The 26,480-nt window shown below is 51.4% G+C and overlaps 1 protein-coding gene and 1 long non-coding RNA gene across 4 annotated transcripts; one reads left to right on the top strand and one right to left on the bottom strand.

Moving 5' to 3' along the window:
* The first annotated feature begins 1,299 nt into the window (after window positions 1–1,299).
* On the top strand, window positions 1,300–26,477 carry LOC144719573 (uncharacterized). 3 transcript variants are annotated; one of them, XM_078595642.1, is made up of 5 exons: window positions 1,300–1,620; window positions 17,703–19,453; window positions 20,010–20,257; window positions 21,462–21,700; window positions 24,400–26,477. In XM_078595642.1, the coding sequence occupies exons 2-5, from the start codon at window positions 19,133–19,135 to the stop codon at window positions 25,269–25,271; spliced, it is 1,680 nt and encodes a 559-aa protein (XP_078451768.1). In that variant the 5' UTR covers window positions 1,300–1,620; window positions 17,703–19,132; the 3' UTR covers window positions 25,272–26,477. The 3 variants fall into 3 exon arrangements, with proteins under 3 accessions (XP_078451768.1, XP_078451770.1, XP_078451769.1); XM_078595644.1 differs by lacking the exon at window positions 1,300–1,620 and adding an exon at window positions 1,682–9,413; XM_078595643.1 differs by lacking the exon at window positions 1,300–1,620 and adding an exon at window positions 1,682–9,467.
* On the bottom strand, window positions 8,296–9,762 carry LOC144719576 (uncharacterized). Its single transcript, XR_013585615.1, has 2 exons — window positions 9,007–9,762; window positions 8,296–8,551 (listed from the first exon to the last, which is right to left on the bottom strand). It is a non-coding gene; the product is annotated as an uncharacterized LOC144719576 (long non-coding RNA).
* Window positions 26,478–26,480: the final 3 nt, after the last annotated feature.

The following is a 26,480-nucleotide window of genomic DNA, read 5'->3' as shown; positions in this document are numbered from 1 at the left end:
AGAAACGGGTTCTCTCATGCCTTCTACCTCCGATTAGCACGGTTGGCTACGTACGGTGCGAAAGAAATTCAACAGACATCCATCCATACATTCGTTGTTGTTTAGGCAAGTTTTGTTCGTCACTATCTATTAGGACTGTGTGGGGACGTGGTGAGTGGCAGCAGTAACACACACCCACACACCCAACTGCCTCGATCTGTCAAAGTGCTGGGGTTATGATCACACCAAAGCATTCTAGGCTGTGCCACAATCAGTTTTTTTTTCGCAGAGCGTGCTAACCACTGCGCCACCGCTTCCCACGCACACAAAGACAAATATTCCTACTATAGCCTTTAGCAGACTTTTGGGGGCAAGTGTTGCTAGCGAGGCACCTACGAAGGCCGGCACGGCACACGATGATGTTTACACACCGTAACTTTGAGGTTGAGGCCACCCATGTGAGCCGTAGGACCGGTTCAGATAATCGTCACCGACATCGGCCCTGAGCGGGAATCGAACTCGCGTGATCAGGTTTCACAGCATGTTTCGCTCCGGATGACCGCTGCAAAGTATGATCTTGTGTTTTCATTTAGTGTGCTGATCTTTAAAGGTGCATTGAAAATGTTTGATACTCCTACTGATGCTCCTGATGTTGTGGAGTGACTCATGCAGCCAGCTATGGCTACCGGGTTTGGTGGTACATGTTGTTTATGTCGTTTATTGTGAAATTTCGGTCACAGTTCCTATGATCACTGTTACATTGCTTTTATGGCTTTATTTTGGTAATTTCGAAAATGTTTTTTGGTTTGGCCATGTTTGTTTGTTGTAGTACGGAGTTAGACTGATGGCTTTAATCTAAGTTGTCTTGTGGTTGTTGTTGTTGTTTGACTTGCATCCCACTGGGATTTTTGCACACATCGTTGGTGTACGGTGCTTTTTCTGGAAGATTTTGCTGTCTTTTCCTGGATTTTTCTGTTTGCGCATAGTCACATAGTCACTTGAAGATGTTTTTCTTGTTCGTGTTTTTGTTTTTTGTTTGTTGCGGTTGCACCCGATTCAAGAGCCGAATGGCTCACAGGGCTATACCAAATAAATTAAATGAACAGCGCGGCGCACTAACCGCTGCGCCACCGCTCCCCCCCCTCACTACTCACACACACGCTGTCAATCAGTCGACGCCCGCACGCGCGCACCATGTCCCCTCTCGCTCTCTCAACCCCCCCCCACATCAACCTCCCCACCCGCCCGCCACCTCCGGCCACAACCCAACCCAACAGCGGGCTCTCCCCCCCCACCCAACCAGACAATATTTTTAGCAGCTCTCAGTATAGATCAATATAGGGTTACACTCCGATCGTAGTAATGCTGCCCAGCGCACCGCCAACACTGTAGGGACTTGTGCGCATAACGGTGTGAGCCACTACGCGTGTTGCTTGCCCCCCCACCCCCCAGTTCCTTATCTGCTCCGTCAAGCAGTTTCCTGCACGTGTCCTGGGTGAGCATTACGCCGCGAGTTGGCCCACTTTGCAACTAGCCGCGTTGGTTGCTCAACGTCGCGTGGTCGGAACAATAGCGCGTGGTGGCAGCAGCGGCGGCGGCAGGCGTGGAGACGCAGAAGAGCACGAGGGGAACGACGTTGAGGTAGGAAGGCGAACGGCTGTGGCGACCACCTCGTGGGGTTTGAATGAGTGGCGTACGGGGGGGGGGGGGTGAGGACAGGAGCGCACACAAACCCCCCCCCCCCCACCGCCGCCCCGTGTAGCCTTAACAGACTGTTGGGTAAAGTTGCCGGCACCACTCCCGGCCGCCTTTGTCTCCCGAGTGGCGATGTTTACACACCGCAGCAGGTGCTCATGCGCGGCTGACTCGACCTGGGTGAAGTCCAGAAGCGGTTCAGATAAATGTCTCGTCACCGGTGTTGTTCGTCGTGAGCGGGAATCGAACTCGAGTCGCCGGGTTCGTAGCGCAGCACGCTAACCGCTAACCCTACCGCTTCGCACGCGCGCGCGCACGTGGGGAGAGAGATGTGTGGGACAGAGGAACGAAGCAGGTTGAGGAATTCTCCACAAATCTGGCTGTCGCCTGATGAAGCTGGTTGTAATTACTGGCGAAACGTTACGGTACTCGGATGTAAAATGTTGTGGCTTGGATCTCCAACACACAACCAGTGTGCTGTACTAGTGACGAATTGGCCACGTTCTGTTTACGTGACAACCCTTACTAGTTGGCTGTGTCGGTTGGTGGCGGGTTTTAACGACACATTTATATATTCGCGCGATCTAACCCAAAAAAACTCTATTATGGATGACATTGGTCGCGAAAGCCTCCGTGTTAAACTGGGACAGAGCGTTGGGCATTCGGGTCAATGAATAGACGGGCAAAGTGAGAGGTCAGAAGCAGCGAAGGGGAAGCAGGCAGTGAGAGACAGACAGGACAACTACTGGACATATGTGGAAAAAGAGCTTTATAGCTCATCGGATTCCTCCGGTGTAAATAAATGTGATGATTCTAAATTCTCCTATCCGTCGCCTGTCAGCCGTCGCCTCCAGCTACCGACCCTGTAAATCGCTTTGATTGAACCTCGTTTAGATATTCCTCGTCGCGCGTTTCAGGAACGCATCGTAAAACTGGGGTATTTTTTTATTTATTGTGGATGGTGCCCCAGATGTCTTGCGACCCCCGATTAATTCTCTAAAACTTATTTTTTTTTAAGTAGCGTTTATTTAAAACAGAAATGAATATACAAAGGGGAAAACATTTAGGGGCCAATTAACTGGTGGGGGCGGGGAGGGGTTGCAAGAAATATGGACGACCCGTATTGTACTGTGAATGTTTACCATGCTGTTGGGAATACTGCTCTCATATCTGGAGTGGAGCAACCGATTCCTACTTCACTTTACTCAACATAATTCATTGTTAAACACTCGGGGCGACTTCTAGCAGTCACCGATTCACTCTGCAGTCATTCTCATACCGGCGGTAAACAGCCTCCTTTTCACTCTTCTATTGATTGCTTAACATTTCATGTCAACCCATACGGGATACCCGTATTCTTGTACAGGGAAATTGAGTTTGCAGGTTCATACGGCGTACAGCCGTTTCAATACGGGCGAACATAGTTTCGTTTATTGGTGTTGTGTTTCTCCCTTGTGATGGGAATTTGTAGGATGAATATTCGAGAATTATAAGAGCACGTGATGACCAATAAGGTCCGAATAAGGTAGGCACTGATAAGGGGTAAACAGGTATGGGAATGCCAAAAATGTCTCGTCTCATCGCCAACGTGTTCAACCACCACCATCATCACCACCACACCAGGGCCGGATGAAGATTATTGTCGGCCCTAGGAACTTTCTGCTTCGTCGGACTTCAGGGATTACTTTCTATACAGTCGCTACTGCTGCTGCCCAATGTTCCTACCTCCGCCGTCACTCCGCTGGACTGTCGTCGTTACCGCTGACACCTTCATTATTTAGTCTGTGCCCGAATTTCAATGGTTAGTTCGCTCTGTGTGCCGCAGATAAGCAGATTTAATTTACATTTATTGAAGACAAAAAAATAACGAGGTGAGCCAAAAAATATCACAAGCGAACATTTCTTCAACAATTTTTTTTTTACTATGATTATCATATCGGATGACGCAGCTTAGAACAGATGCCGTTCCTTTTAATCGATAACAAATGCAATGTTCTGCCAAATCGACCGCGTGGAGAGCGCCATGTTGCTTGACTTTAAATTTAAGCTTAAAGTTTTATTTGACTGTTGTTGTAGGTGTAATACGCCTCGCTTACAAAGAGTCAACGACTTGTTACCCCTGCAAAGAAATTGCCACGAGCCGCCAGCCGTATCACTATTTTTTATTCAAGAAGATATCTTGGTGGCATTTTTTTTATCATCACGCAATATGGCACTTTGGAATTACTTCCTCCCATCATCGCTTCTTGTCACAAATTCTGATCATAACCTCACTCGATGCAAGAAACTTGTTGACGCTTACCTATTGTCATTTCAATAGTGCTGTGTGTTCCTGGCCGCTTTGTTTTGTAGCCAATGCGATAAAAAAAAGTAATAGCTTTACTGCGTGAATACCGTTATCCTTACCAAAGACAAAGATCTCCAGTATAGCCTTAACAAACTTTTGGGGCAAGTGCTGTTTGCCAGCACCCGATGAAGGCCGACACGCACATAAGGGGGTGGCCCACACCACGTGGCGATGTTTGCACATCGCACCAGGTACTAATTTTAAGGCTGAGTGGACCTAGGAGAGGCCCAGGACCGGTTCAGATGATCGTCACTGGCGTGGACCGTGAGCAGAAATCAAACTCGGGTCGCTGCGTTTGTAGCTTAGCGTGCTAACCACTGAACTACCGCTCACCACTTGTTTTTGTTTTTATCATAACCAGGTGTCGTTTAACAGTGGCTATGTAGCTCGTGAGCTCTGGGTTGGGGTTCTGAAAAAAGTTCTGATGGCTCTAGGCGCATTTATCACCCAACAGCCGATGGCCCAACCATGATTTTCCAACTTGGAATTTGATGTTTCCATTCTTATACAATTACTCTTACTGCCACCCCACGCCGCGTCGAGCGTGAGGGTTGTTTGACTGACCATACTTCACCACACTGATCAGTGCGGGTTGGTGAAGGGGTGGGGAGAGGGACTCCAAGACCAATACCGGTTCAGGTGGCTGGGTTCGTAGTGCAGTGCGCTAACCACTGCGCCACTGCTTAACAGAATTATGTGGGTTTATTAGGTCATCCTGGAAAGACATCACTATTTTTTTACAATCGGTTGTGTTCAGACGAGTCATTTTATTATACTTTAGACACGTTCCACATATGTGTCCGGCTGAGTAGAGACGTTTACTCACTCTTTCTTTCCAGGTGAGTGGCACAGTTGGTTTAGCGAGCAGCTCCGCATCGGAAAGTTCAAATCCCAGGCAGGAGGCCAGCCAACCTATCACCATCTCCCCAGGGTCACCAACACGAGTAAACTCTGTGGGATCTCACCGCGCTACCAATTATATGGCAAATTGGCGTCTGTCGTGAGCAGTCGCATAGCTGTGAGGAGCGCAGGCGGTGCAATTGCGCTCGGGCTGAAGGGGTCCAGGCACCGGGCTACGAGGACGGAAAATCTTTGACAGGGCGCCCCCCCCCCCCTCCCAGTGTCATTTCTTAGACCGGTGCTGCTATGCCACTCAACACGTCAATGTGTGAACGTGGATTTCCTCCACTGGCTCAGAGATAGCATTGGGGTTGATTGCCAGTATATGTACTACGTATGGTGCGAAAGAAGTTCAACGTACAGTTGGTGGTGATGCTGCTGATGCTGCTGCTGTGCTGGAAGTGGTGCACAAGCACAGCCAACAACAACAAAAACAACTAAACACACTCAAGGACCATTGCCCGAAACGTCGCCAATTATCCATGTTTATTTTAAGGCCGCAGTGTTGTTGACTCGTGTCAAAAAAAGGTCCGGCAAGCCCGATCGGCTCCCTCCTTCGCTTTGCGTGACACCAGCGGTCGGCACACAATGGCTTCACTCGTATTCGTGGTGACATTCCAACTGGCATTTCCATTCGAGGCCGGCCCCATGACTCCTGTATTTATAGCGAGCGGCATGATTTACCGTGGTGCTCGTGAAAATTCCCCGCGCTCGTTTGCCGCACGGAGGTACTGTAACTTGGAACGCGGTGCCATGCCTTATGTATGAATGGTGAACTTCTTTCACACCGTACGTAGTCAACTTTGCTAATCGAGGAGTGCGGGGAGGAAGCGTAACAATCTAAACACAATAATCAGTACCAACGAAATGGGGTTTTCAATCTAGATTTAAAAGTTTATATTTCGCTCTCTAATATCGGAAGGAAGAGCGTTCCAGACGGCCGCACAAGCGCATCTGAAAGCGCGCGACGCGGTGACCATCTTTGTTCGATGGTTAGCCAAAAGCCGCTACCCTAAGTGGGACTCGGCGAGTCGCCTGTCAAATGGTGGCTGTACCAGTGAACGTCACTCATTGATTCATCCACCCACGTTGAGGAATGCGGTGAACCAGACGCTGACTGTTTCGTCTCATCGACCACACTGTGTTCAATCAGCACCACACTACAGATTACAAGAACACACTCATCCTCACACTCACCCACCCACTAACTCAACCACACACTCACTCGCGCACTACACTGCATATCACTAAAACGCAAACACTCATTCACCCATTAATTTACTTACTCACTACACTGCAGATTACAATAACACACTCATCCTCACACTCACCCACCCACTGACTAACTAACTCAACCACCCACTCACACACCACACTGCAAATCACTAGAACACAAACACTCGCACACTCACCCACCCATCCATTAATTCACTCACTCACCCACCCACTCAATCACTCGACCACTCACTCACCCACTCACCCAGTCAGCACACTGCAGGTCACAACTCTTTTTGTTTCTCCCATCATTGTCTCTTTGCTTTAACACGTAGGCTTTCGCGACCAATATCATCTATAATAGAGGTTGTTTTGGGTTAGATCGCGTAAATATATAAATGTGTCGTTAAACCCGCCACCACCCGACAAAGCCAACCAGTAAGGGTTGTCACGTAAACAGAGCGTGGTCAATTCGTTACTAGTACAGCACACCGGTGTGTTGGAGAGCCAAGCCACAACATCTACAATCTGAGTACGACGTTTCGCCAGTAATTACAATTGTCTCTTTTCCAAAGATTTTACAGTACCCTTGTTCAATTCGATTGCGCTGTTTATTGCGAATCTGGCCCCTTCGTGGTGGTACACGTTAAACACCTTCAACTGAGTGACTCAGGGGCTCATGGCGGCCACGTTGGTGCAGTGACCCAGAACTGCTGACATCCTGGGTTTGAATCTGGCCATGCGCCCGTGATTAAATCGGCGGCCAGTGTCAGTTCTTACGCTTACAACGCGCGTATTTAGTCGTGTTGTTGTTCTTGTTATGTTCGGCCTGTAACTTTTCACTGGTAGGCAAAGGCCTCCCTCAAATTTTATTCAAAAATGTTCCTTGCCTCGGGTTGTTCTTGTCCAGTAGCGGCCTCAGAATTATTCGATTTTGATCTCATTGCTGCCATCCCTGCAGGCAGCAAGGAGGGTTGGTGGGTTCATGAACACCAAATGTTGTGAAACTTCCTTCCACTCGTGTGTATCATGGAGGTGTCATACCCTGGCTCGCCAGGAGAAGGAGTTACAACAAACAATGTGAACTCGACATGCTCCGTCTGTATGGGATAGAGTGTTGCCCTCTCGCATGCATGGGTTTTCTCTGGTTGCTCCAGCTTCCTCACACTTGTATAATTATCACTCATAAATTGATTGAAAATATATTCATGCATGCTGAACTTATTTCGCACCGTACGCAGCCAACTGCGCCAATCTGAGTGCCACCGTCTCGCTCTGCTTCTCTTCCCCTCTCTGCAGTCTTCCGCTCACGTCGCTTGATTCTGTCACTTGTCTCTCCGCGGTTGTCATCGCGGGCGCTCCCCTGCCCAGTTTCATTCGAATCTCTTCTGCTTCGACAGCAGCACCATCGGGTGGACCCTCCTGTTCCTTTTCCTTACGTCTTCATCCCTCAGCCCTATCCATTGACCTCACTCCGAACATACTCCTGAGATAATGCTTAAACACGTGCGTGTGAGAATCGTAAAAAAAAATGTAAATGCGTAAACCGTGTTTGTGATGGGTTCGTGTTACGCCTGCTGCCACTAGAGGCTGCTACACTGACCATGACAGAAACATCTGAATAAATTATTGAACCCCAACCGTTGGCAATTTGTCACATCGCAAGGTGGGACAAATCATTCGAAGTTCTCGAGACCATTGCGAAATGTTAACTACCTTTCCTGGTGTGCAGAAGGTCGTGGATTCGATCCCGACCCTGACGCCTGCTGCTGTATAATTGGAGTATGCGTGTCTCTCTCCCCGTGGTCGCCTCGATTTTTCCCCTCCCCCCCAACATTTAGAATCAACGTCACGCATTTAGAGTATTTGGCGGCTCTAAATTTCCACATGGTGACAAGCCACTTCGTTGGAGCAATCATTTGTGATAGCCAGGTCGCTTCTGAAAAAAAGAGCTACACAGCTCTGTGGGGCCTTACCTGGTAAAATAAAATAACAAAAATAGTTACCGGTTTTTTAGTAGGAATTCACTTTTTGTGAACCGAGGGAAGTGTTCACACGAGTCGTTATGTGGCCGACCCCTCAGGCTCCCGCGTGGTTCTAGGTGACGCGGCGGCCACACAGCGCGGACCCCCCCAAAACCGTGCAAACCCAGAGACGCGTCATCGTTCATTTTGTATTTCATGCTCAAGCCAGGCCTTGCCCCACACAGCTCCCAAGGGCAACAGATACGCCCCGTGTCAAATGACCGCCGCCATCCCAGGGACACCGCTACGTTATGGAACTTGAACGAGCTGTGACTTCACCGGAGTCCCCTCTCTCGCCGCCGATTGATGGGGAAGGTCGCCGGCAACGATCGTTTCGCTGTGCCCACTGGCTGATCGATGTTTCTGCCTTCATTCAGCTTCATGACGTGGCCTAAATACACACACCACAACTGTGAGATTGTTGCTGAATATTCAAATAATAACAACCGTACTAGGGGAACTTGTTAATTTGGTAGGAGCGGAGCGGTGGCACGATGGTTTGCGCACTGGGATTTGAGCCCCGACAACCTGATTTTGACTCTCAGCCACGGATAATCTCAGTGGTGATATCTCAACCAAGTCTGGACTCCCAACACCCCCCCCCCCTCCCGAACACAGACCTTAATTTACCACGGTGATCACTGCAGCCTGCATGGGGAAGCCTTCCTCCAGCAGTGGATTGACAAACTCTGGCGATTTTTTTTGTTTCCTCCGCTATGCCAGAGACAAACTCACCAAATAGAAAACAGAGCTAAAAGAACAAAAAATGAATCAGAAACAGAACAACCAAATAGAAATGTAATTGGCCAAACAAAAGCTTAAATAGATTGTTTTTTTTTTACTTACGGAGCATAAAATCCACGTTTCATCTTTGCCTTCGCGCGAGATGGCTTATGACACCACTTACACACAACTGTTATTGTTTACAGACGTGCATGGATGCATGAAGAATAATAATCATCGTAATCAGCGTCGTCTATGCGTGCGTGGTGCCATGCGACAATGCTTCTTTCATGAGCAGCCGAGCCTCCGTTCCCCCCAGACACGCAAGGGGGGTGAGTGGTTAACGGCACTCGCGTTATGACACCGCTCTTGTGCAAATGGCTTGTGATGAAAAAGAACCTCGCCACGCGGGCATCCCCCACAGGGAGGGGAGGCGGGGCGCGTGGCTGCGTGAGCCGCGTGCTACCGCCGGCATTACAAGCGGCAAACGACAGCTCGCTCTGGGATTGCTGCCACGGTGGTGTAAATGGGTACGGCGCACTGGACTTGTACGTATGTGCTGCACGTTGGACTTCTTTCGCACCGTACGTAGCCGACCGTGCTCATCGGAGGTGCCGGAGGGGGGGGGAGACAAGGAACTAAACTCACAAAAAACTATTTTAAAGAAATTCGTTTTCAATCTAGATTTAAAAGTGCATTGCTCCAGTGGCTTGTTAATATCGGAAAGAAGAACGTTCCAGACGACCGCATAAGCGCATCTAAAAGCGACCGTCTTTGTTCGATGGCCAGCCAAAATCCGCTGCTGCGAGGATGACTGGAGTTTGCGTGATGGTTTATGCTCTTTGACGAGATCAGCAATTTATCGTGGTTCATTTGTGGCAAGCAGAGGTGGGACAAAGTCATTGTTATGCAAGTCCAAGTCGAGTCGCAAGTCATCAAATTCATGACTCGAGTCTGACTCGAGTCCAAGTCACATGACTCGAGTCCACATCTCATAGGTGGGACAAAGTCATTGTTATGCAAGTCCAAGTCGAGTCGCAAGTCATCAAATTCATGACTCGAGTCTGACTCGAGTCCAAGTCACATGACTCGAGTCCACACCTCTGGTGGCAAGCACTTTGCGTGTAATCGGTGCGACCTTATAATGTATTCGTTCGACAACCAGAAGCCAATGCACTCCAGAGGTCGCCGGATCGATTCAATCCCCCGGTGCGACAGTTGAAACAATGGGGCCCGAGTTTCTCAAATCCCTATGCCTCGAGTCCACCCAGCAGTCTCAATGGATACCACCACAGTGAGTCGATTGGCAGGTCGCGTATGGTGGGGTACAGTGTGGGTTACTCCCAGCTCTTCCAAGACGCCTGGTCTAGCGTGGAAGGGGAGGACAAATACTCCCCGAGAGGGTGCTGTCTCTCTTGAGCGGCCTTCCGCCAGCAGTGGCACGAGCAGGGAATTGCAGGGCTGCGTCTTTACCTGTCACGGGAGAATTGAGCATGGCGATGATGACAATTCGTTTTTGCAGAGCCTTCCCGTAGTGGACACAACGGCGTGAGAATGTATTGTTTGTTTACAATCCCCACAGAACGTCCGCGAGTTCTGAACGTCCAGGCGAACGGAAAGAAAAAGGGGACGTGCAACAACACGAACGCGGCGAGGATGATGATCCACTCGCGAATCTAATCGCGGCCCCCCAGATTGCGACACGCGGCGCCGGTCCCGCGCGGTCGCGGTCCATCTCGCGCGCCACCGCGTGACCCCCCCGCCCCCGACCTCGTAGTCGAGCCGTAACCTGCGCACAGAATCAGAATGTGTGTTTATACTGCAGGAGGAATCCGATGAGCCGTGAAGCTCTTTTTTTTCTCACAGATGTCCACTTGGCGCGCTCCACCACTCGTCTGCCGATCCACCTCTGAGTTTTAATCCGTCGGCATGTTTGTCGTCCGATTAGAACGGTTGGCTACATATGGTGCGAAAAGTTCAACATGCACACATTGACATGCGTACATAGATGGACTTACATACAGTAACATGCGTTTTCCCAAATCGTTTATATGTTTTGCTTGTTTGATTATTATTCTTTATTGTGTGTGGGGGATGGGGGGTCATCACATATGATATCCTCATTGTGAAATCGGACGGCTATGACCCACGATATGAAGCAACGCTTTTGCTGAATCAGCTGGCTCAGCGGCGCCTCGTGTCGTTATAGTTAACATCTCGGCACGATGGCAGCGAGATGTTCACTACCTCGCCTGCATGCAGGAGGTCGTGGGTTTCTATCCCGACCCTGACGCCTGCTGTATATTTGGAGTTTGCACATTCTCCCCGTGATCGGGTGGATGTTTCTCCAGGTCCTCCGGTTTTTCCCTCTAGATTTAAAACCAACGTGTGTTTAGAGTATTTGGCTGCTATACATTTACACGTGATAAGCCATTTCGTTGAGCTATGATTTGTGGCCATGTCGCTTCTGAAAAATAGATCAGTGGGGCCTTTCCTGGTAAAATAAAAAGTGTATTTGTTTGTTTAGTTTCAAATAGTTTTGATATCAGGGATTGCCTACGAAGACAAAGCCAGAGAACCAGCTGTAGAGTCGCTCCAATATACCCCTAGAAGATGCTTCTTGCCGTTCTGCAGAAGAACGTGTGTCAGTGCGTTCTGGAAAAGTCTAGTTTCAACTTCAATTGATTTTCTCTTACCAGAACTCCAGACAGAAGGATGAACATAACAGCAGAGACAACCGAATAAAAATCAGAGCAAACAACAAAAGTGACCGCAGCAGACATAAAACAGTGAACGAACATAAATAAATAAATACAAATATACTTCCTGTAACTAAATTTGGCTCGGATAAATTACTTTTAGAAACCGCGTACTGTACGGTAAAACAGGGTGGCCGTAAAAAAAATCAGCACCCGTTGGGTTATTTAATTCCTTGGTTGTTATTCAAGTTAATATTTTATCCATTGTCATTATTAATATTTGGGTTTTTTTCCCCTGTGGCATCACCTTATATCCGTCGCTTAAAAAATTCGACCAAGAACCCGGAATGAATTGAGACAAAGCAGAAGTGATGAATGTTCAAACATTATTCCTGTAACGTGAAAAAAAACTAAATTAATTCCAAAAAATAATTCATGTACACACACGTTAATGTTAAAGGAAGTCGGTTTAAATATTCTTACAATAATTTAAATAACCCTATGTGATTTGTTAAGCTTAATATAATAACCCTATGTGTCCTGACTTTTGGGCCACCCTGCATATGTATGTAGTGACTGACTCAGAGACACTAAGAGTAGGAGACACTCTCTTTATTAAACATCTGTAGACTGCCTGACTGGCGACGCCGAGATGGTGAAGACGGAGACAGTGGCGAAGAATCCAGCAGCACGACGAGACCCCACTCCAAACGACAGCCCCGAGGTCCCCTCCCAGGGCCCCTCTCATACTGTCAGCGTGGCCTGGCTCTGCCCCCGGCCACGCCCCCCTTCTGGAACCTACTAGCAAGTTCTCGACGTGCCCATTCCGTAACCTTTCCCCTACATCCCTCTCTGGTCTATCACGTGACCTGCTGTCAGTCAGGGCTGCTGTAGCTGCAGATCCCCTTCCCTGCCAGCAGCCAGCACTGTGCTGCTAAGTGACCGTTTCTATGTCACTACATCACCCTCGCCCCCCATTAAAAAAAAAAAAACAGCAGTCCCGCCTGGCATCCATCCTCCGCATAGCGGGAACTACAAGAACCATATAAAACCAACTGGGAGAATTAACAAATACCAACGAGAACCCACAGTAATGAACCCGGACTGCAGGGATTGAACAATGTCCGACGATCGCCAGCGTGCCGCAGCCCGTTAGCGTCGGGAAGGACCCCAGGTCAACCAGTAGTCACAGCCTGGCTCGAGTCTGCGGCCACCCGCCAGACGGCGTTGGAACTAATTTGGTCAACAACAAAAAGGGGCGGGCTATCGAAACCTAACAGATTTAGAGCGGGTCCTCGTCGCCGGGCCCCCAGGCAGGACAAGAATGGACTTCCTTGGGACCCCCGGGACGATGTATAAATGGCCTAATGGGCGCGACATCCCTTGGAGATGTGGCCCCGCAGGCCGCACTTAAAGCAAGTGACCGGGGACCTCCACGTTGAAAGGGGGGTCCCTCTTTGCCGTTCTCGCTCCCGTCATCATCCCGCGCCATCCATCCAGTGCGGGCTCCTGACAAACGAAACTCAGGCTTGCTACGGCTCCTGATGCTCCGGCTCGTCCTCGTCCTCCGAGAACCCTGCGCAGGCGGCCACCCCGGACCACCGCTGTAAGTTGAAATGGGCTTGGATGCTTCAGGCTAGCTTCAAGGATGTTAAGTCGTCCTCTTCCGTGGCAGGCAGAGAAACGCTCATCTGCTTGGCCAGCGATAGCAATCTCTCAAGCGCCAGAGAGTCCAGCGCCATCTGCTCGATCTGCGGATGTGCGACGTGGCCCAGTCACAGCAACACGCTGTGAAAGGCGGGGGGCATCTTGGTCTCCCCCCATCTTCGCAGCACGAATTTCCAAAGCGCGTTGGATGGCGGGTCGAAAATGTCAGCCATCTGGGCACAGGCTTGAGGCAGTGTCGCTCTGTCTGCTGCGGAGATGGCTTTGAATGCCATCAAGGAGTCATTGTCCAAAGTGGTGGGCAGAGCCCGCAGCGCCTCCTCGTCGGATCATCCCGCGAGGGCGTAAGCAGTGGCAAAACGGCGCTGGAAAGCCGTCCAGTCACCCCGCGCAGCCACAAATTCCTGGACGAACGGCAGCCGCTTCTGAAGGGAAGGCACCTCCGGACGAGACGCCGATGGCAAGTCGAATTTGGCGGGAAGCGTTTCCCGCCCAGTCGACAAAATGGCGGCCGATTTTGGCACCCCGCTCACGGCGGACAAAATGGCGGCCACTTGCGCAGGCTGGAGCTCCGCCGTTTCCCGTGCTTGCCCGACGGCGATGGTTGAGCTGCCCGTCCGCTGCCTTCGTGCTGCAGCATCCTCCGCAGGCACTGCAACCCCGAGCTGGGCAACCAGTTCCGCTGCAGCAGAGAGCAAGCCTGCGAGACATGTGTTGTCCTCGCACTACCCTTCTCCAGCTGGCGGCAGCGAGGAGTCGACGTCCCTCTCACACTGCTCCTCAAGGATCACCGCCTCAGGACTAATCTCCGGGATTCTCGATTCCAGGGCTGTCGGGGGGATAACTTCCCCGTCGTCCTCATCATCCGAGGACACAATAGTTGGAGTCTTCTTCTTTGCCGACTTGAACATACTGACTAATTATTTAACACTTCTGACTCCAAATGTAGTGACTGAGTCAGAGACACTAAGAGTAGGAGGCACTCTGTTTATTAAACAGCCTTAACAGTTCACACTGGGTAACTACGGTTCCCAGTCAGGACAGCTGGTAGACTGCCTGACTGGGGACGCCGAGATGGTGAAGACGGAGACGGCGGCGAAGAATCCAGCAGCACGACGGTGATCCCACTCCACACGACAGCCCCGAGGTTCCCTCCCAGGGCCCCTCTTATACTGTCAGCGTGGCCTGGCTCCGCCCCCGGCCACGCCCCTCTTCTGGAACCTACTAGCGGGTTCTCTATGTGCCCCTTTCGTAACCTTTCCCCTACATCCCTCTCTGGCCTATCACGTGGCCTGCTGTCAGTCAGGGCTGCTGTAGCTGCAGATCCCCTTCCCTGTCACGTAGATATCTACGTAGATATCTACGTGACTTTACCGAAAGAACCATAGAATATGAATTCCTGCAGTCACGAAAGTTGTAAGTCAAAACACAACACACTTTATAACACTGACAGTTACGTACAGATAAATACTGAGTTCCGAGGGTATGAACAAATCGACTTGCGAACGGGCTCCCAGAAACGTGACCCGTTCGTAAGTCGATGTATGTATATATACACACTGCGTGTAGAACAATAATAAATGTGAAAAAGAAAAATGTAACCAAGCACGCTCGTGCAAAGCCTCATGGAAAACAGGTGACAGAAAGGAGGGGGCAATCGCAGCCGCCGTCTTCGATCGCAGTACACAAGTGTGTGTGTGTGAGCTGACGAGATATAATTAGCCCCGGTCATTCCTCAGCATTTGGAAAAGAGACTTGGGAGAGATAAAAAAATAAATTACTGCTGCCCAAACGCAATGTTTGTGGCTGACTGACTGATGTACTCATAGCAAGCACAGTGCACATGCGCGTAAGTGCCCATGTGTGTGTGTCTGGGTGCGTATGTGTGGGTGTATGTGTGCGTGTGTGGGTGTATGTGTGCGTGTGTATGTGTGTGGGTGTATGTGTGCGTGTGTATGTGTGCGTGTACGTGTTGGTGTATGTGTGCGTGTGTATGTGTGCGCGTGTATGTGTGCGTGTATGTGTAGGTATATGTGTGGGTGTACGTGTGGGTGTATGTGTGCGTGTGTATGTGTGCGTGTGTGGGTGTATGTATGCGTGTGTATGTGTGCGTGTACGTGTGGGTGTATGTGTGTGTGTATGTGTGTGTGAGGAGCTCACAAATCCTTGAAAGATCTGGGCAAAGTCCCATCGGTGAGCTCCTCCGACAGGCAAGGCTGCGTTGGCTGGGCCATGTAGCCCGCATGCCCAGCCACCGCATGCCTAAATATATTTTGTTCGGCCGGATCGAGGGGGCTAAACGGGCGCGGCACAAACTAGAGGAGAGATGGAGTGATGTGGTACAGGAGGACGTGGAGCTGAGTGGACTTGCCGATGACTGGTACCAGCGGTGTCAAGATCGGCCTCTGTGGAGGAGGCTCGTGAAGGACGCTACTGGGCAGTTGGAGGCAGTCGCCCTCCAACAACAACGGAGGGCGGAGGAGCGACGCTCACAACAACGAGCGGAGCGCCGAGTGGCTAAAGCACAGCAAGTTGGCACAGGAGGGGGGCACAGGTGGTGCATCAGCCAGTCATCTCGGTCATCTCAGTCAGTCGACCCGTGGCACCTGGGTCTGCCCCGTGACCTGTCAGCGGGCGTTCGACACTTCACGTGGCCTCAAGGTGCACATGGCCTGGCACAAGCGTCGTGGTGACGTCACCGCCACTTAGTGGCGAAAGGCGGTTGTTGTTGTATGTGTGGGTGTATGTATGCGTGTGTATGTGTGCGTGTACGTGTGCGTGTGTATTTGTATGGTTCATGGGGATTGGTGGTGCAGTAGTTAACGCACTCGGCAATGGTTCAATTCCAGGCGAGACGAAACTTAAATTAACTTACGAATCACAACCTCCATTGGGCCTCCCCTCGGTCAAATCATCCTCGCATAAGTACGTCAGGAAGTGTGTGAACATTATGACCAAGCAGACAATGGGATCTGTCGTGATGCTGTCAATCTGCCCATCATAGGTGCCCGCCAACCGCACGCGTTTCTATGGCATATCTGTTCCCGTGTATCCAATTCCCGTTTGCTTTTCCGTTCGGTTCTTCGAGTATGGGGGGGGGGGGCGTGACAATGATGATGATGATGATGCACCGGCCAGATATGTAGCCCTGGCGAGCTCATCCAAAGGGCACGAAACCAAGAGAGGGCCCCCCGTGTCTCGATGCAGACCGTCACACAACGCCAGGGTCGCGCGAGTCGCCCCAACTCGCAGTTCAGAGGCGATTGAGACCCCTGCGGAGAGAGGCGTTCGGCAGAGTCCGTGTGGTGGTGGCAGTGATGATGGTTACGCTGCGCGTCACTGAAAGTAGTCCAGCACTGTGCAGTCAGCAGAGAGGGTTGATGGATCACCACGCAGATGGGATTGTGAAATTTCCTTACACCCGTGGGCGTCGTGGAGGATGGATCGCTCGGAGAAGGAGTTACAACAAAAATGTGAACTTCACCTGGTCCGTATGTGTGGGATAGAGTGTTGCCCCCTCGCACGCATGGGTTTTCTCTGGGTGCTTCAGTTTCCTCCCACTTGCATAAACACTCAGCGATTGACTGAACACATCTTCATGTATGTATGTTGAACTTCTTTCGCACCGTACGTATCCAACCGTGCTAATCGGAGGTGCAGAGGAAGGGCAATAAACTCAACACAAAATGCAGTACTAAAGAAATTAGTGCTTCATATATATTTAAAAGTGCATGGCTCCAACGGCTTCCTAATACCGGAAGAAAGAGCGTTCCAGACAGCCGCAGAAGCGCGATCTGAAAGTGCCACGCGACGCAGGTAGGCGGGGACGGGTGCCTCAGATGGCTCGTGTCTGGACACTGTTACAATCGAAACGTCGTATTCTATTGTTATTTGATTTGATATTCTACGTGACTTTACCGAAAGAACCAAATAGTATTTAATTGTTGTTATGGTCTGTTCTGGATGACTACAGTCGCACACTCCTGGAGAGTTTTTCAATTTCCATTTGTGCATCAGGTATCCGCATCTGCCCTGGTTTGTACGGATGCGATTTAGGGTGGACCATGATCTTCGTGGAAGGTCAAACACTTGGGGATCTTCTGTATTGGGTCTATATCGCAAAAAGGTGTTTGTGAGTTATTTTGAACTCCATTGAGCTCTCCAAGCTTTATCGGGTTTGAATTCGTATTGACTAAGGTTACACGGATGGTTCCAAAAGGGGCTTGCGTGACTTCAAGCGATGACGAGGGACGCCATTGAGGTCCTGATGAATGGGAAGGCGACCGTTTTCCTCGATTCGCAGGATTTTCCCCAAAGGGTCACAGCGTCGTAGCGGACGGACGAGTAGGGGAGAGACGGTGTGACTCGCGAACAGCACTTGGCCCCAACAGTCTGTTGAGGCTATAATGGGGGATAATTTGTCTTTGTCTGCGTTTGTATTTCTCAACCCGGCAGGATGTAAACACAGAACCGACGTCGGGACGTGGATCAAGAACGGGGAGCAGTCGCACAAACCGCACACCCATCGCGTCGTTCCGAGTCCAACGACACCGAGAAGATTAATCGCAACGTGATGCGCCAAAGCAACTGAAACTCGTGACAGGCACAGCAGAGCTAGGAAGAAGAAGAAGGTGGGGGGGGGGGGAGTGGAAGAGGAGAGGCGTTTAGATTTTACAAAGCCTAACAGCCAGGGCACAAACGCGAGCATTCCCAGACGAGCGAGCGAGGGAAAAAAATAATAGTCTGAAAAGGAGAGGCCGAGACCCCAGTGGCACCTGCTGCTATTGACGAGGAGGGAGGGCACCACAAGCCCGGCGCTGCTGATATCACCAACCAATGCTGCAACTGAGACGACTAAAGCCCCCGCTGTCCAAGAGCCACGAGACCCACAGCTGGCATGCGTTCATAGCAATCATCAACGTTTGAGTGGGAGGAGGTGGTGTAAAAGTGGCAATGTCTGACCAGCAATTAAAACATTGGCGCTCAGAGTTTTTGACCGAGGTCGGGTCATGGATCCAGGAGCCGTTCATCTCGGCGTGACGGGGACAGGCTGCCACCATGCGAGACTCGACGTGCAGCCTCGACGAGGAGCTATTGGAGATCTGTGAAGAAGAGCTTCATCGCTCATCGGATTTGTCCAGGATAAATTATGAGTCTGATGATTCTGAGTCCCACCGAGGATGTTTGTTTAGCGATCCTCTTCGAGAACTGTTGAGAAGACGCTGCCGGAGTCTGTAGCGCGAGAAACTGCGGCTGAAGGTCAGAAACCGAGAGCGTTTCTAACAGAGCCATAGATTCTGCTGCTGTTGCTTCTACTGCTGCTGCTGCTTCTACTGCTGCTGCTGCTGCTTCTACTGCTGCTGCTGCTGCTCTGAACCCCCACGCCCTGGGAAGGTGGTGGACCGTCGGCGACTCGCGTCACCGGCATAAAGGCGAAGTCCTGCCAGCAACATCACCCATGAATTCGGACGCCCGATGCACAAGAGATTATGCAATAAAGTCGCCGGGTCGTATGAACGTTTTTGTAGGTGTACGATTTATTTAAACATATATGTGTGTGTTAAAGCGACATTTTCCGGACCGTGCTTTAGTCTGGAAGAAGATCACGTGCACTGCCGCGGGTGAATGGCACCGTGGCTTTCCGAGGCGTTCGTCCCAATCCCTGTGCCTCTGTAGCCATTGAGCCTGCAGGCTCACTGACCCGAGCCAGAACGCTCAACCACGCCATCTCCTGTGTGGCACCCGCGTGGAAGCCACATAAAACCACCCACAGGCCTCTATTACACCTGCCTATCTCTATGAGATTAGCCCACATCTATTAAACTTACCTACCCCTAATAAAAGACCTACACATCTCTATTAGACCAGGTATCCCAGTTGCCACCATGGGCTGTCTAAGCTGCAAGCCGTCCACCGGGGCGGTCACGTCCAACGGGGCCGTGACCTCCTCGTCCACCGTCGTGACCCCGCCGTGCACATCCGACTACGGCGCGGCCCTGAAGCCGGGCAGCTTGGACGCCGCGCCGCTGCTGGGAGGGACACGGGGGCCTTGTTCGGTGACGGGCATCGCCGCCACGCGGGCCGACCCGGGGGGGCAGCCGGGGCCGCCGCCACCGCAACCGCCGCGGGCCGGCGTCGTGGCCAACGGGGGGCCTCGCTCCGTGGGGGGCTTGGGGCGCTGGGAGGCGCTCCACGGGGAGCATAAGGTGAGCGCGGCGTTCGCTTTGTTGATGAACTCGACGATGGAAATATCTGTCGAGCTGAGCGTGTCTTTTTACACGCGGTGGCGAGATGTCAACTACTCTGACGCCTGCTATTGCAGGAGGTTGTAGGTTCGGTTCCGACCTTTGACGCCTGTTGTATATTTGGAGTTTGTGGCCTCTCTCTCTCTCCGTGGTCGCGTGGATTTTTCTCCGGGTCCTCCGGTGTTTCCCTCCACATTTAGAAACATGCGCTTGTGGTATCACACATTTAGAAGTATTTGGCTGCTATAAATGTCCGCATGATGATACGCCACTTCGTTGAGCAATAATTTGTGACCAGGTCGCTTCTAAAAAAAGAGCTACATAGCTCAGTGGGGCCTTCCCTGGTAAAATTAAAAGTTTATTTTTAGTTAAATGAGACCCAAAGAATATGAATCGCCGATAATTTTGAGTTGACGGATTTACGCATGAATACGTAAATCATTTTCCGCGCGTAATTCCATTCGAGTCTGAGTCTTGACCCGCCTCCTCCCTACCTCCCCGCCACGACCGTTTGCAGGTCCCGAGTCGGGAGGACGTCTCAGCGGACGACTTCGTGCTGGAGGAGGTGCACGCCTCCATCGAGGAGTGCCCCACGCGGCTCGAGGAGGACTCGGCGCTGGTGCTGCGCTACGTGACGCCGCACTTCACGGCGCGTGCGCGCGTGCGCGTGCCGCCCGTCCCGCGCGCCGCCGAGCAGTGGCACGTGGGCTGGATCCAAGCGTGCACTCGGATGACCTTCCACAACATCTACGGAGACCTGGGCCTGTGAGTGGCGCGGTTGAGGCGGGTAGGGAGAGGGGGGGGGACCCCCACCCGCTAGCCTTTCTCCCTCAGTCTTCCTTCCCTCTTCGTGACCCGGCTCCCGCACCACCCCACTCCAACTTGTGGGGAAGGCCTCAGTGCAATTGCATCGCCTGCACACATTTCAAAAAATCGATGCCACCACGTGGCGGATGGGCGGAGAGGCGGTTAACCATGACACCAGGGGATGTCAACGGAGGGTGGCGCCGTGAAGATGAAAATTGACAGCATCTCCGTCAGTTCACTGCCGGATGAAGGCTTCCCTGTGCCGTGTCGGTCACGGGGGCTCATTGACCACACTTCACCACGCTGGTCAGTGTGGGTTGGTGAAAGCGGTGGGGACCATGGACCGGTTCAGATAGCGCCACCGCTCCACCCCGTTAAAGTGAAAATAATTTCAGAATTGAACATAGCTCATGGGAAGCATCGCTGTGCCTCATGTGTACAGTGCATTTTTTACTGTTAATTTTCAGATCTTTGGCAATTCACTGATGGATCAAGGCCTCCTTGCACCGTGTCGGCCATGGGGCTCTGTTTGATCATACTTCACCACGCTGGTGAGACAGCGACGGTGTGGGGAGGCTTTCATTCAGGAGTGGATGGACAGTGCATGATGATGATGATAATAAAAATGTATTCTGTATATTTGGAGTTTGGATGTTCTCCCCGTGGCCACGTGGATTTTTCTCCGGGTCCTCTGGTTTTTCCCTCCACATTTAGAATCAACGTGTTATTTAGAATATTTGGCGGCTATAAATGTCCACTTGATAAGCCACTTCGTCGAGCGATCATTTGTGGTCAGACCGCTTCTGAAAAAGAAGCGAATAGCTCAGTTGGACTTACCTGGTGAAATTATTTTTCAAAAGTTTCAGTTATTGTAAATGATCCTTATTTGCCATGTAAACCAGGTGTCCGACTGATGGGTTGATTGCGCTCAGATATCCCGCTCCATCACCGCTGCGCGTGCAAGCGGACACAGGGCCAGGCTGGGAGATGCCGTGGCACGCTGAAGAAAATGCGCTGAGCGGCCACAAAGTATTCCCAATTTGCGTCCGATGTTTGTTCGATGGCTCCTGTTGGGAGGCGGTGCCGTCGGGTCGTGCCGCTTTGACGTCTGCGACGCCGTCGCCTTTTCATCCTCCTCCTTCTCCCTCCGCCGCGTGGACAGGTCGAGCTGGGAGCTGCCTCCGCTGCGCGACGGGCGAGTGCGCACGGTGAGCGACGCGGACGGCTCGCTCTACCCGTGGTACGGCAACTCGGGCGAGGTCCTCACCGTCACAGGACCCACGCTCACCCCCACCACCTTCTCGCTGGCCATGAGCGACAACTTCTACCCGAGCGTCACCTGGGCCGTGCCCGTCTCGCTCGCCGCCACCGACGCCACCACGGGGTCCGCACACAGAGAAGGTGGCGCGCGCATTCACTCATTCATTCATTCACTCGGTTTATAAGAATAGGTTTTCCCCCTTTTTCTGGCAACAAAACAGGTGTTAAGATGTAAAAACACCGAAATGAAACCTTTTTCCAAGGAATCATGTCTGTATTAACCACAGATACTTGTGGTGAAAATACAAACAAAAACTTGCTCTGTATATACATTGTATATACAGAGCAAGTTTTTTGTCAAAGCATGTTTTTGTTTCTGTGGTTAATGCAGACATGATTCCTTGCAAAAGATTTCAGTTCGAAAAAGGGGAAAACCTAATTTTATATTTTGACACTGGCAAAGGAGGTCCCATGATTCACTCGGTTATTCATTAATTTACCCATTCATCCGGTCATCCTCGCAGCAGCAGGAGTGTCGGATTTTGGCTGGCCATCGAACAGAGACGGCCACCGCATCGCGCGCTTTCAGGTGCCCTTCTGCGGCCGTCTGGAACGCTCTTACTTCCGATATTAGGATGCCACTGGAGTTATTCACTTTTAAATCAGAACTGCGTTTTGTGTTTAGTTTGTTGTCTTTCCCCATACCTACGATTAGCACGGTTGTCGACGTACGGTGCGAAAAGAGTTCAACATACAGACAGACATTCGTCTATTAATTCGTTGATGTCTCGTTTACAGCAGTCTGATTCTCTCACCTGAAGACGGTCGCTTGTTGTTGCGATCGAAACGTCGTGATCTATTATATTTTCTACCTATGTGACTTTACCAAAAGAACCAAAGAGTATGGATTCCTGCAGGCACGAAAGCTTCAAATCAAGATTCGTTAACTCGCTGATTCACTTATTTTCCCGGCCATTCGTTTGCTAGCTATTTAACAATTTACGCGTTAATCAAATTGTCAGGGGCAGTTATTCACAATAAGGACAATGACGATTCTCTTCATGCCTTCCATCTGTGTACACTCTGCCGACATCCCACAGTATCAAGTGCGAATGTAGAATTTAATTGTGGACACGTTTAATTTTTACGATAATATTTTTCGAATTAACTTTTTTTTCTTAAAGCGTGCATGCTGAGTCCTTGCTTAAGGCGTTTTCACTGGGACGCAGTTCTTACATTCGGGAATACTTTTCGCACTACATTCAACGCGCGTCCCATTGTGACGCGGAACGTACACCCCTCTAGTGAGCTTCCTGAGCGGTCGCCTAAGAACTACTTTCATGAGCTGCGCGGCTGAACGGTACTGTGATACAAGGCCGTAATTATAAAATATATTGGGGGGGGGGAGACACACATCCTCCCCCAATAATCAAATATGCTCAAAATGTCCCCCCCAATATATTGCTATAAAATAGATTTCTGTTTATATGATTGTGGTTATGGTTGTACTTTATTAATCACTAATCTCTGCCATTACAAACAATGAAACAAGAAAAGGTCAAAAAGAAAAAAACAGAGCAATGTAATGCAATACACTATTAGACATTATTGTAAAAAAGAAATGAAAAGTCCATCCTGTGTGTTAGTGAAGTTTTTTTATATTTTAGGCAGGAAATTCGTTTTAAAATTTAGATTTTTTTTTCTGGGGGGGGACCCCAGACCCCCTGGAAGATTTGGTCCCCCCAATGTTGACTCCATGGCTACGGCCTTGCTGTGATACAATACGGAATGATGCAATAACGTGGCGGCATACCCTCAGTTATTTATCCCACCATCTCACTGCGCGGTGTGTGTAGCAGTAGTAGTTGTACATCGCATCTCGCCAAACTTTATCGTTACATCATTTATGGGGCGATTGTTTTTGCTGAACGCATTTTTCGCTCAAACGCGGCACTTCTCAGGAACACATCTACCACGTTAAACGAGGACTCGCTGTTCAGTAGAATTTGCAAGGTGTAAACTCTGGAAATCCCTCCTCCCATTGTTTATCTTCCCGTGTTCTTAACATCATCATCATCAATCGTCGAATTCCACATGTGCAAATCTCCATGCGACTTTGCACACTGTACGTTTGCGATCCGTTCGCGCCGAGACCCTGAATAAACAAAGTCGGATATCCGACTTCCCGCATGTAACCTTGCTTCAAGTCAAGACGCGCGCGACCATTGGTGCTCTAAGCTACTGGCTTTGGAACTCTCTCTCTCTCTCTCTCCCGTCATCTTCTCTTTTCTAACGTCCCCAGATCCTCGATAAAATCAACGCGCGCGTTCAATCTAATCCGCTGTAATGTTATTGTTATATAACTAGCGCTGGTTGCTTTGTAATTTAGAGGCCCGTATGCTCGGCAGCAGCGATTTGCCAAAAAAAGACTGTCGCCTTAAAAGTCACCTTAATTAAATTTTGCTTATTTTAAGGCCACACAGTGTTAGTGACGAATGTGTTGCGTAATTTTTGTGTTAATCGTGCTTTGTGCACCGCTGCCAATGCAGCAGCAGCGTCACCAAATAATTGATTTTTAAGAATGCTAAATATAACTTTACGTGGTGGGGCTTTGCAGCAAGATCCATTGTTGGACTCTACTTAAATGCTGCCACAATTTACGCGGCCTTGCTGCACAAAGCTGCGCGGAGCAGCGTGGCGGCGCGTCGTCAAACAACCCCCGCAACTCGCACGCCGTGGGCAGGCCAGGCCCCCTCACGCAGCGGTGGATCGGCAACACGAATGATCCGCGCGTGAATCTGAACGGCGTCTGTGTGCTGCGTCTGCCCGTTCAATGCCAGCATCGTCCAGGGAGCAGCAGCAAGGGCCGCCGAGAGAGAGGCCCGTCACAGCACCGCCTCGGTGCGGCTCACGGCCTCCCACCGCCACAACCACCGCCACAACCACCGACACCACCACCGACACCACCACCGACAGTGCCGACCCGGGAGGGGTCACGAGCAGCCAGAAAACGCCACGGACGTCGCCCAGCCGCGACTGTAGCTCGGCGCGGCCCGACGGTGCGACGCGCCAAGCCCCGCTCGGCCGCAGCGGAGCCGATGACAAGACCACGACGACGGCGGCGGCGGCGGCATCGTCGTCGTCGTTCACGGCGCCCTCCTCCCCCTGTCTGGTCTCGCCGGGCGAGCCGGCGCTCACCGTCGTGCTGCGCGACCAGAGCTTCGTGTCGTGGCTGGCGGCGCGCTGCGGCGGCGATTCGGCGCGCCCCGTGGTGCTCGCCACCGTGTCGTGGCGCATGCGGCTCCGCGTGGCCGTGGAGCCGGGGGCGCCGCTGGGCCAGCGCGCGCGCCTCCTGGGGCCGGCGCTGCAGGAGCCGCCCCGCGTGTGCCGCTACGGCGCGAAGGGCCGCGGGGAGGGCGGCGACAGTGGCGATGGCAGCGGCGGGCCGAGCGTGGGGAACGGGCTGAACGGGCTGAACGGACTGAACGGGCTGGAGGAGGCCCTGAGGGGTCTCGCGGGAGTCGGCGAAGGTCGCGAGCGGTGGACGCGCGACGCCGCCGGCGCGCCGTGCCGCTGCGGCCTGGCCCCGTGGCTCCACGCGGTGCCCGACGAGGTGCTAGGCCCACCCAACGCCAACGGGGCGCAGGTGCTCATGTGGAGGCCGAGCGTGGGCGAGCCGCTGCTCGTCATCCCGGCCAAACTCCAAATGTGAGCGCGGCGGTGACCGCGCGCGGCCTGCGTGCTGTCATCCGGCAGCGGAGTCGTGGACAGCTGCTGCCCGTCACAGAGGACTCTGAACGTCAGGATAATGGAATGCGTGAAATCCGCCGGGGAGGAAAATGTCGTCGTCCCTCGTGTGTCTGTCTTTTATTCATTGAAGAAGACGAGGATTATTTGGATTCCAGGCTGCAAGTTGATTGAAGGGCGGCTCCGACTGCGAGTTTGTCGTCCCGCACAATGGGAACCCCGGACGATCCGTCGCTGGTTCCAAAACTACGAAGAGTCTCGACACCTGGACTTGAATCACGAGCCCGACACTAATTCAATGTGAGCTGCACGATTTTTGTTTTGCTGTGTGCAGCACGGTGGTCAAGCGAGAGTTGCGTACGCGAGGGTTGGGGCATTCATGCGTCTCCGATAAGAATGTGGCATTCGACTCCTCGTGTTCTGAAAGCCACTCGAATGAGTGACCAACGCTTCTCGCTCGAGGGCGAACAATTCGGGTGCCGGTGTTTTGGCACCACGCACACACGTGCGGGACGTTTACATGCGTTTCGCTCAGGCAAGATGACTCTTCTTGCAAACAACGAAGTGCTCCACTCAGCAATGCGGACTATTTGATAATTTATTTTGTGTGTGTACGCGTGCTTTAGTGCAAGCTGTAAGCCGACAGGGGCTGTACCAAATAGTCGTGATTTTTTTTCTCTTTCTTTTACATTGACCTGTAAAAATGCAAAAGGCCTAACTGTGAATCGTGCTGTGGCAGACGCCGCCAAACAAACGGCGACGTACGTCTTCGCGAACGCTTAAGACGATCCGCGAACAACAGCGCAACAACAACAACATCAACAACAACAACAACGCTGTCGCTCTAAGCCAGGTTGCAGGGTTGGCCCGTGGCCACGCGAGGGCCTAGGGAGCCGTCCATAAATGACGTCACGCACCTGAGGGGGGGGGGGGGGTCAGACATTTGTGACGATGTGTGACGAGGGAGGGGGGGTTTTAGAAATGTGACGTCACATCAAAATGCGCAACTTTAAATAAACATAGACAACACGTTCTATTTAATTAAATACTTTTTAATAAATGTTTTCTCCTACAATATCAAAGTGCAGCGCCACATTAAATACGCACTACAATGACGATAGTTGAAAGCGATTTGAAGCATGTTTATGGTTTTGGGGGGGGGGGGGGGCAGAGC

The sequence above is a fragment of the Lampetra planeri genome, chromosome 6, assembly GCF_965212315.1.
Source record: "Lampetra planeri chromosome 6, kcLamPlan1.2.h2, whole genome shotgun sequence".
In the NCBI taxonomy this organism is placed as follows: Eukaryota; Metazoa; Chordata; class Hyperoartia; order Petromyzontiformes; family Petromyzontidae; genus Lampetra; species Lampetra planeri.
Note: the sequence above shows the minus strand (reverse complement) of the source record. Positions and strands in the feature narration are given on the sequence as shown.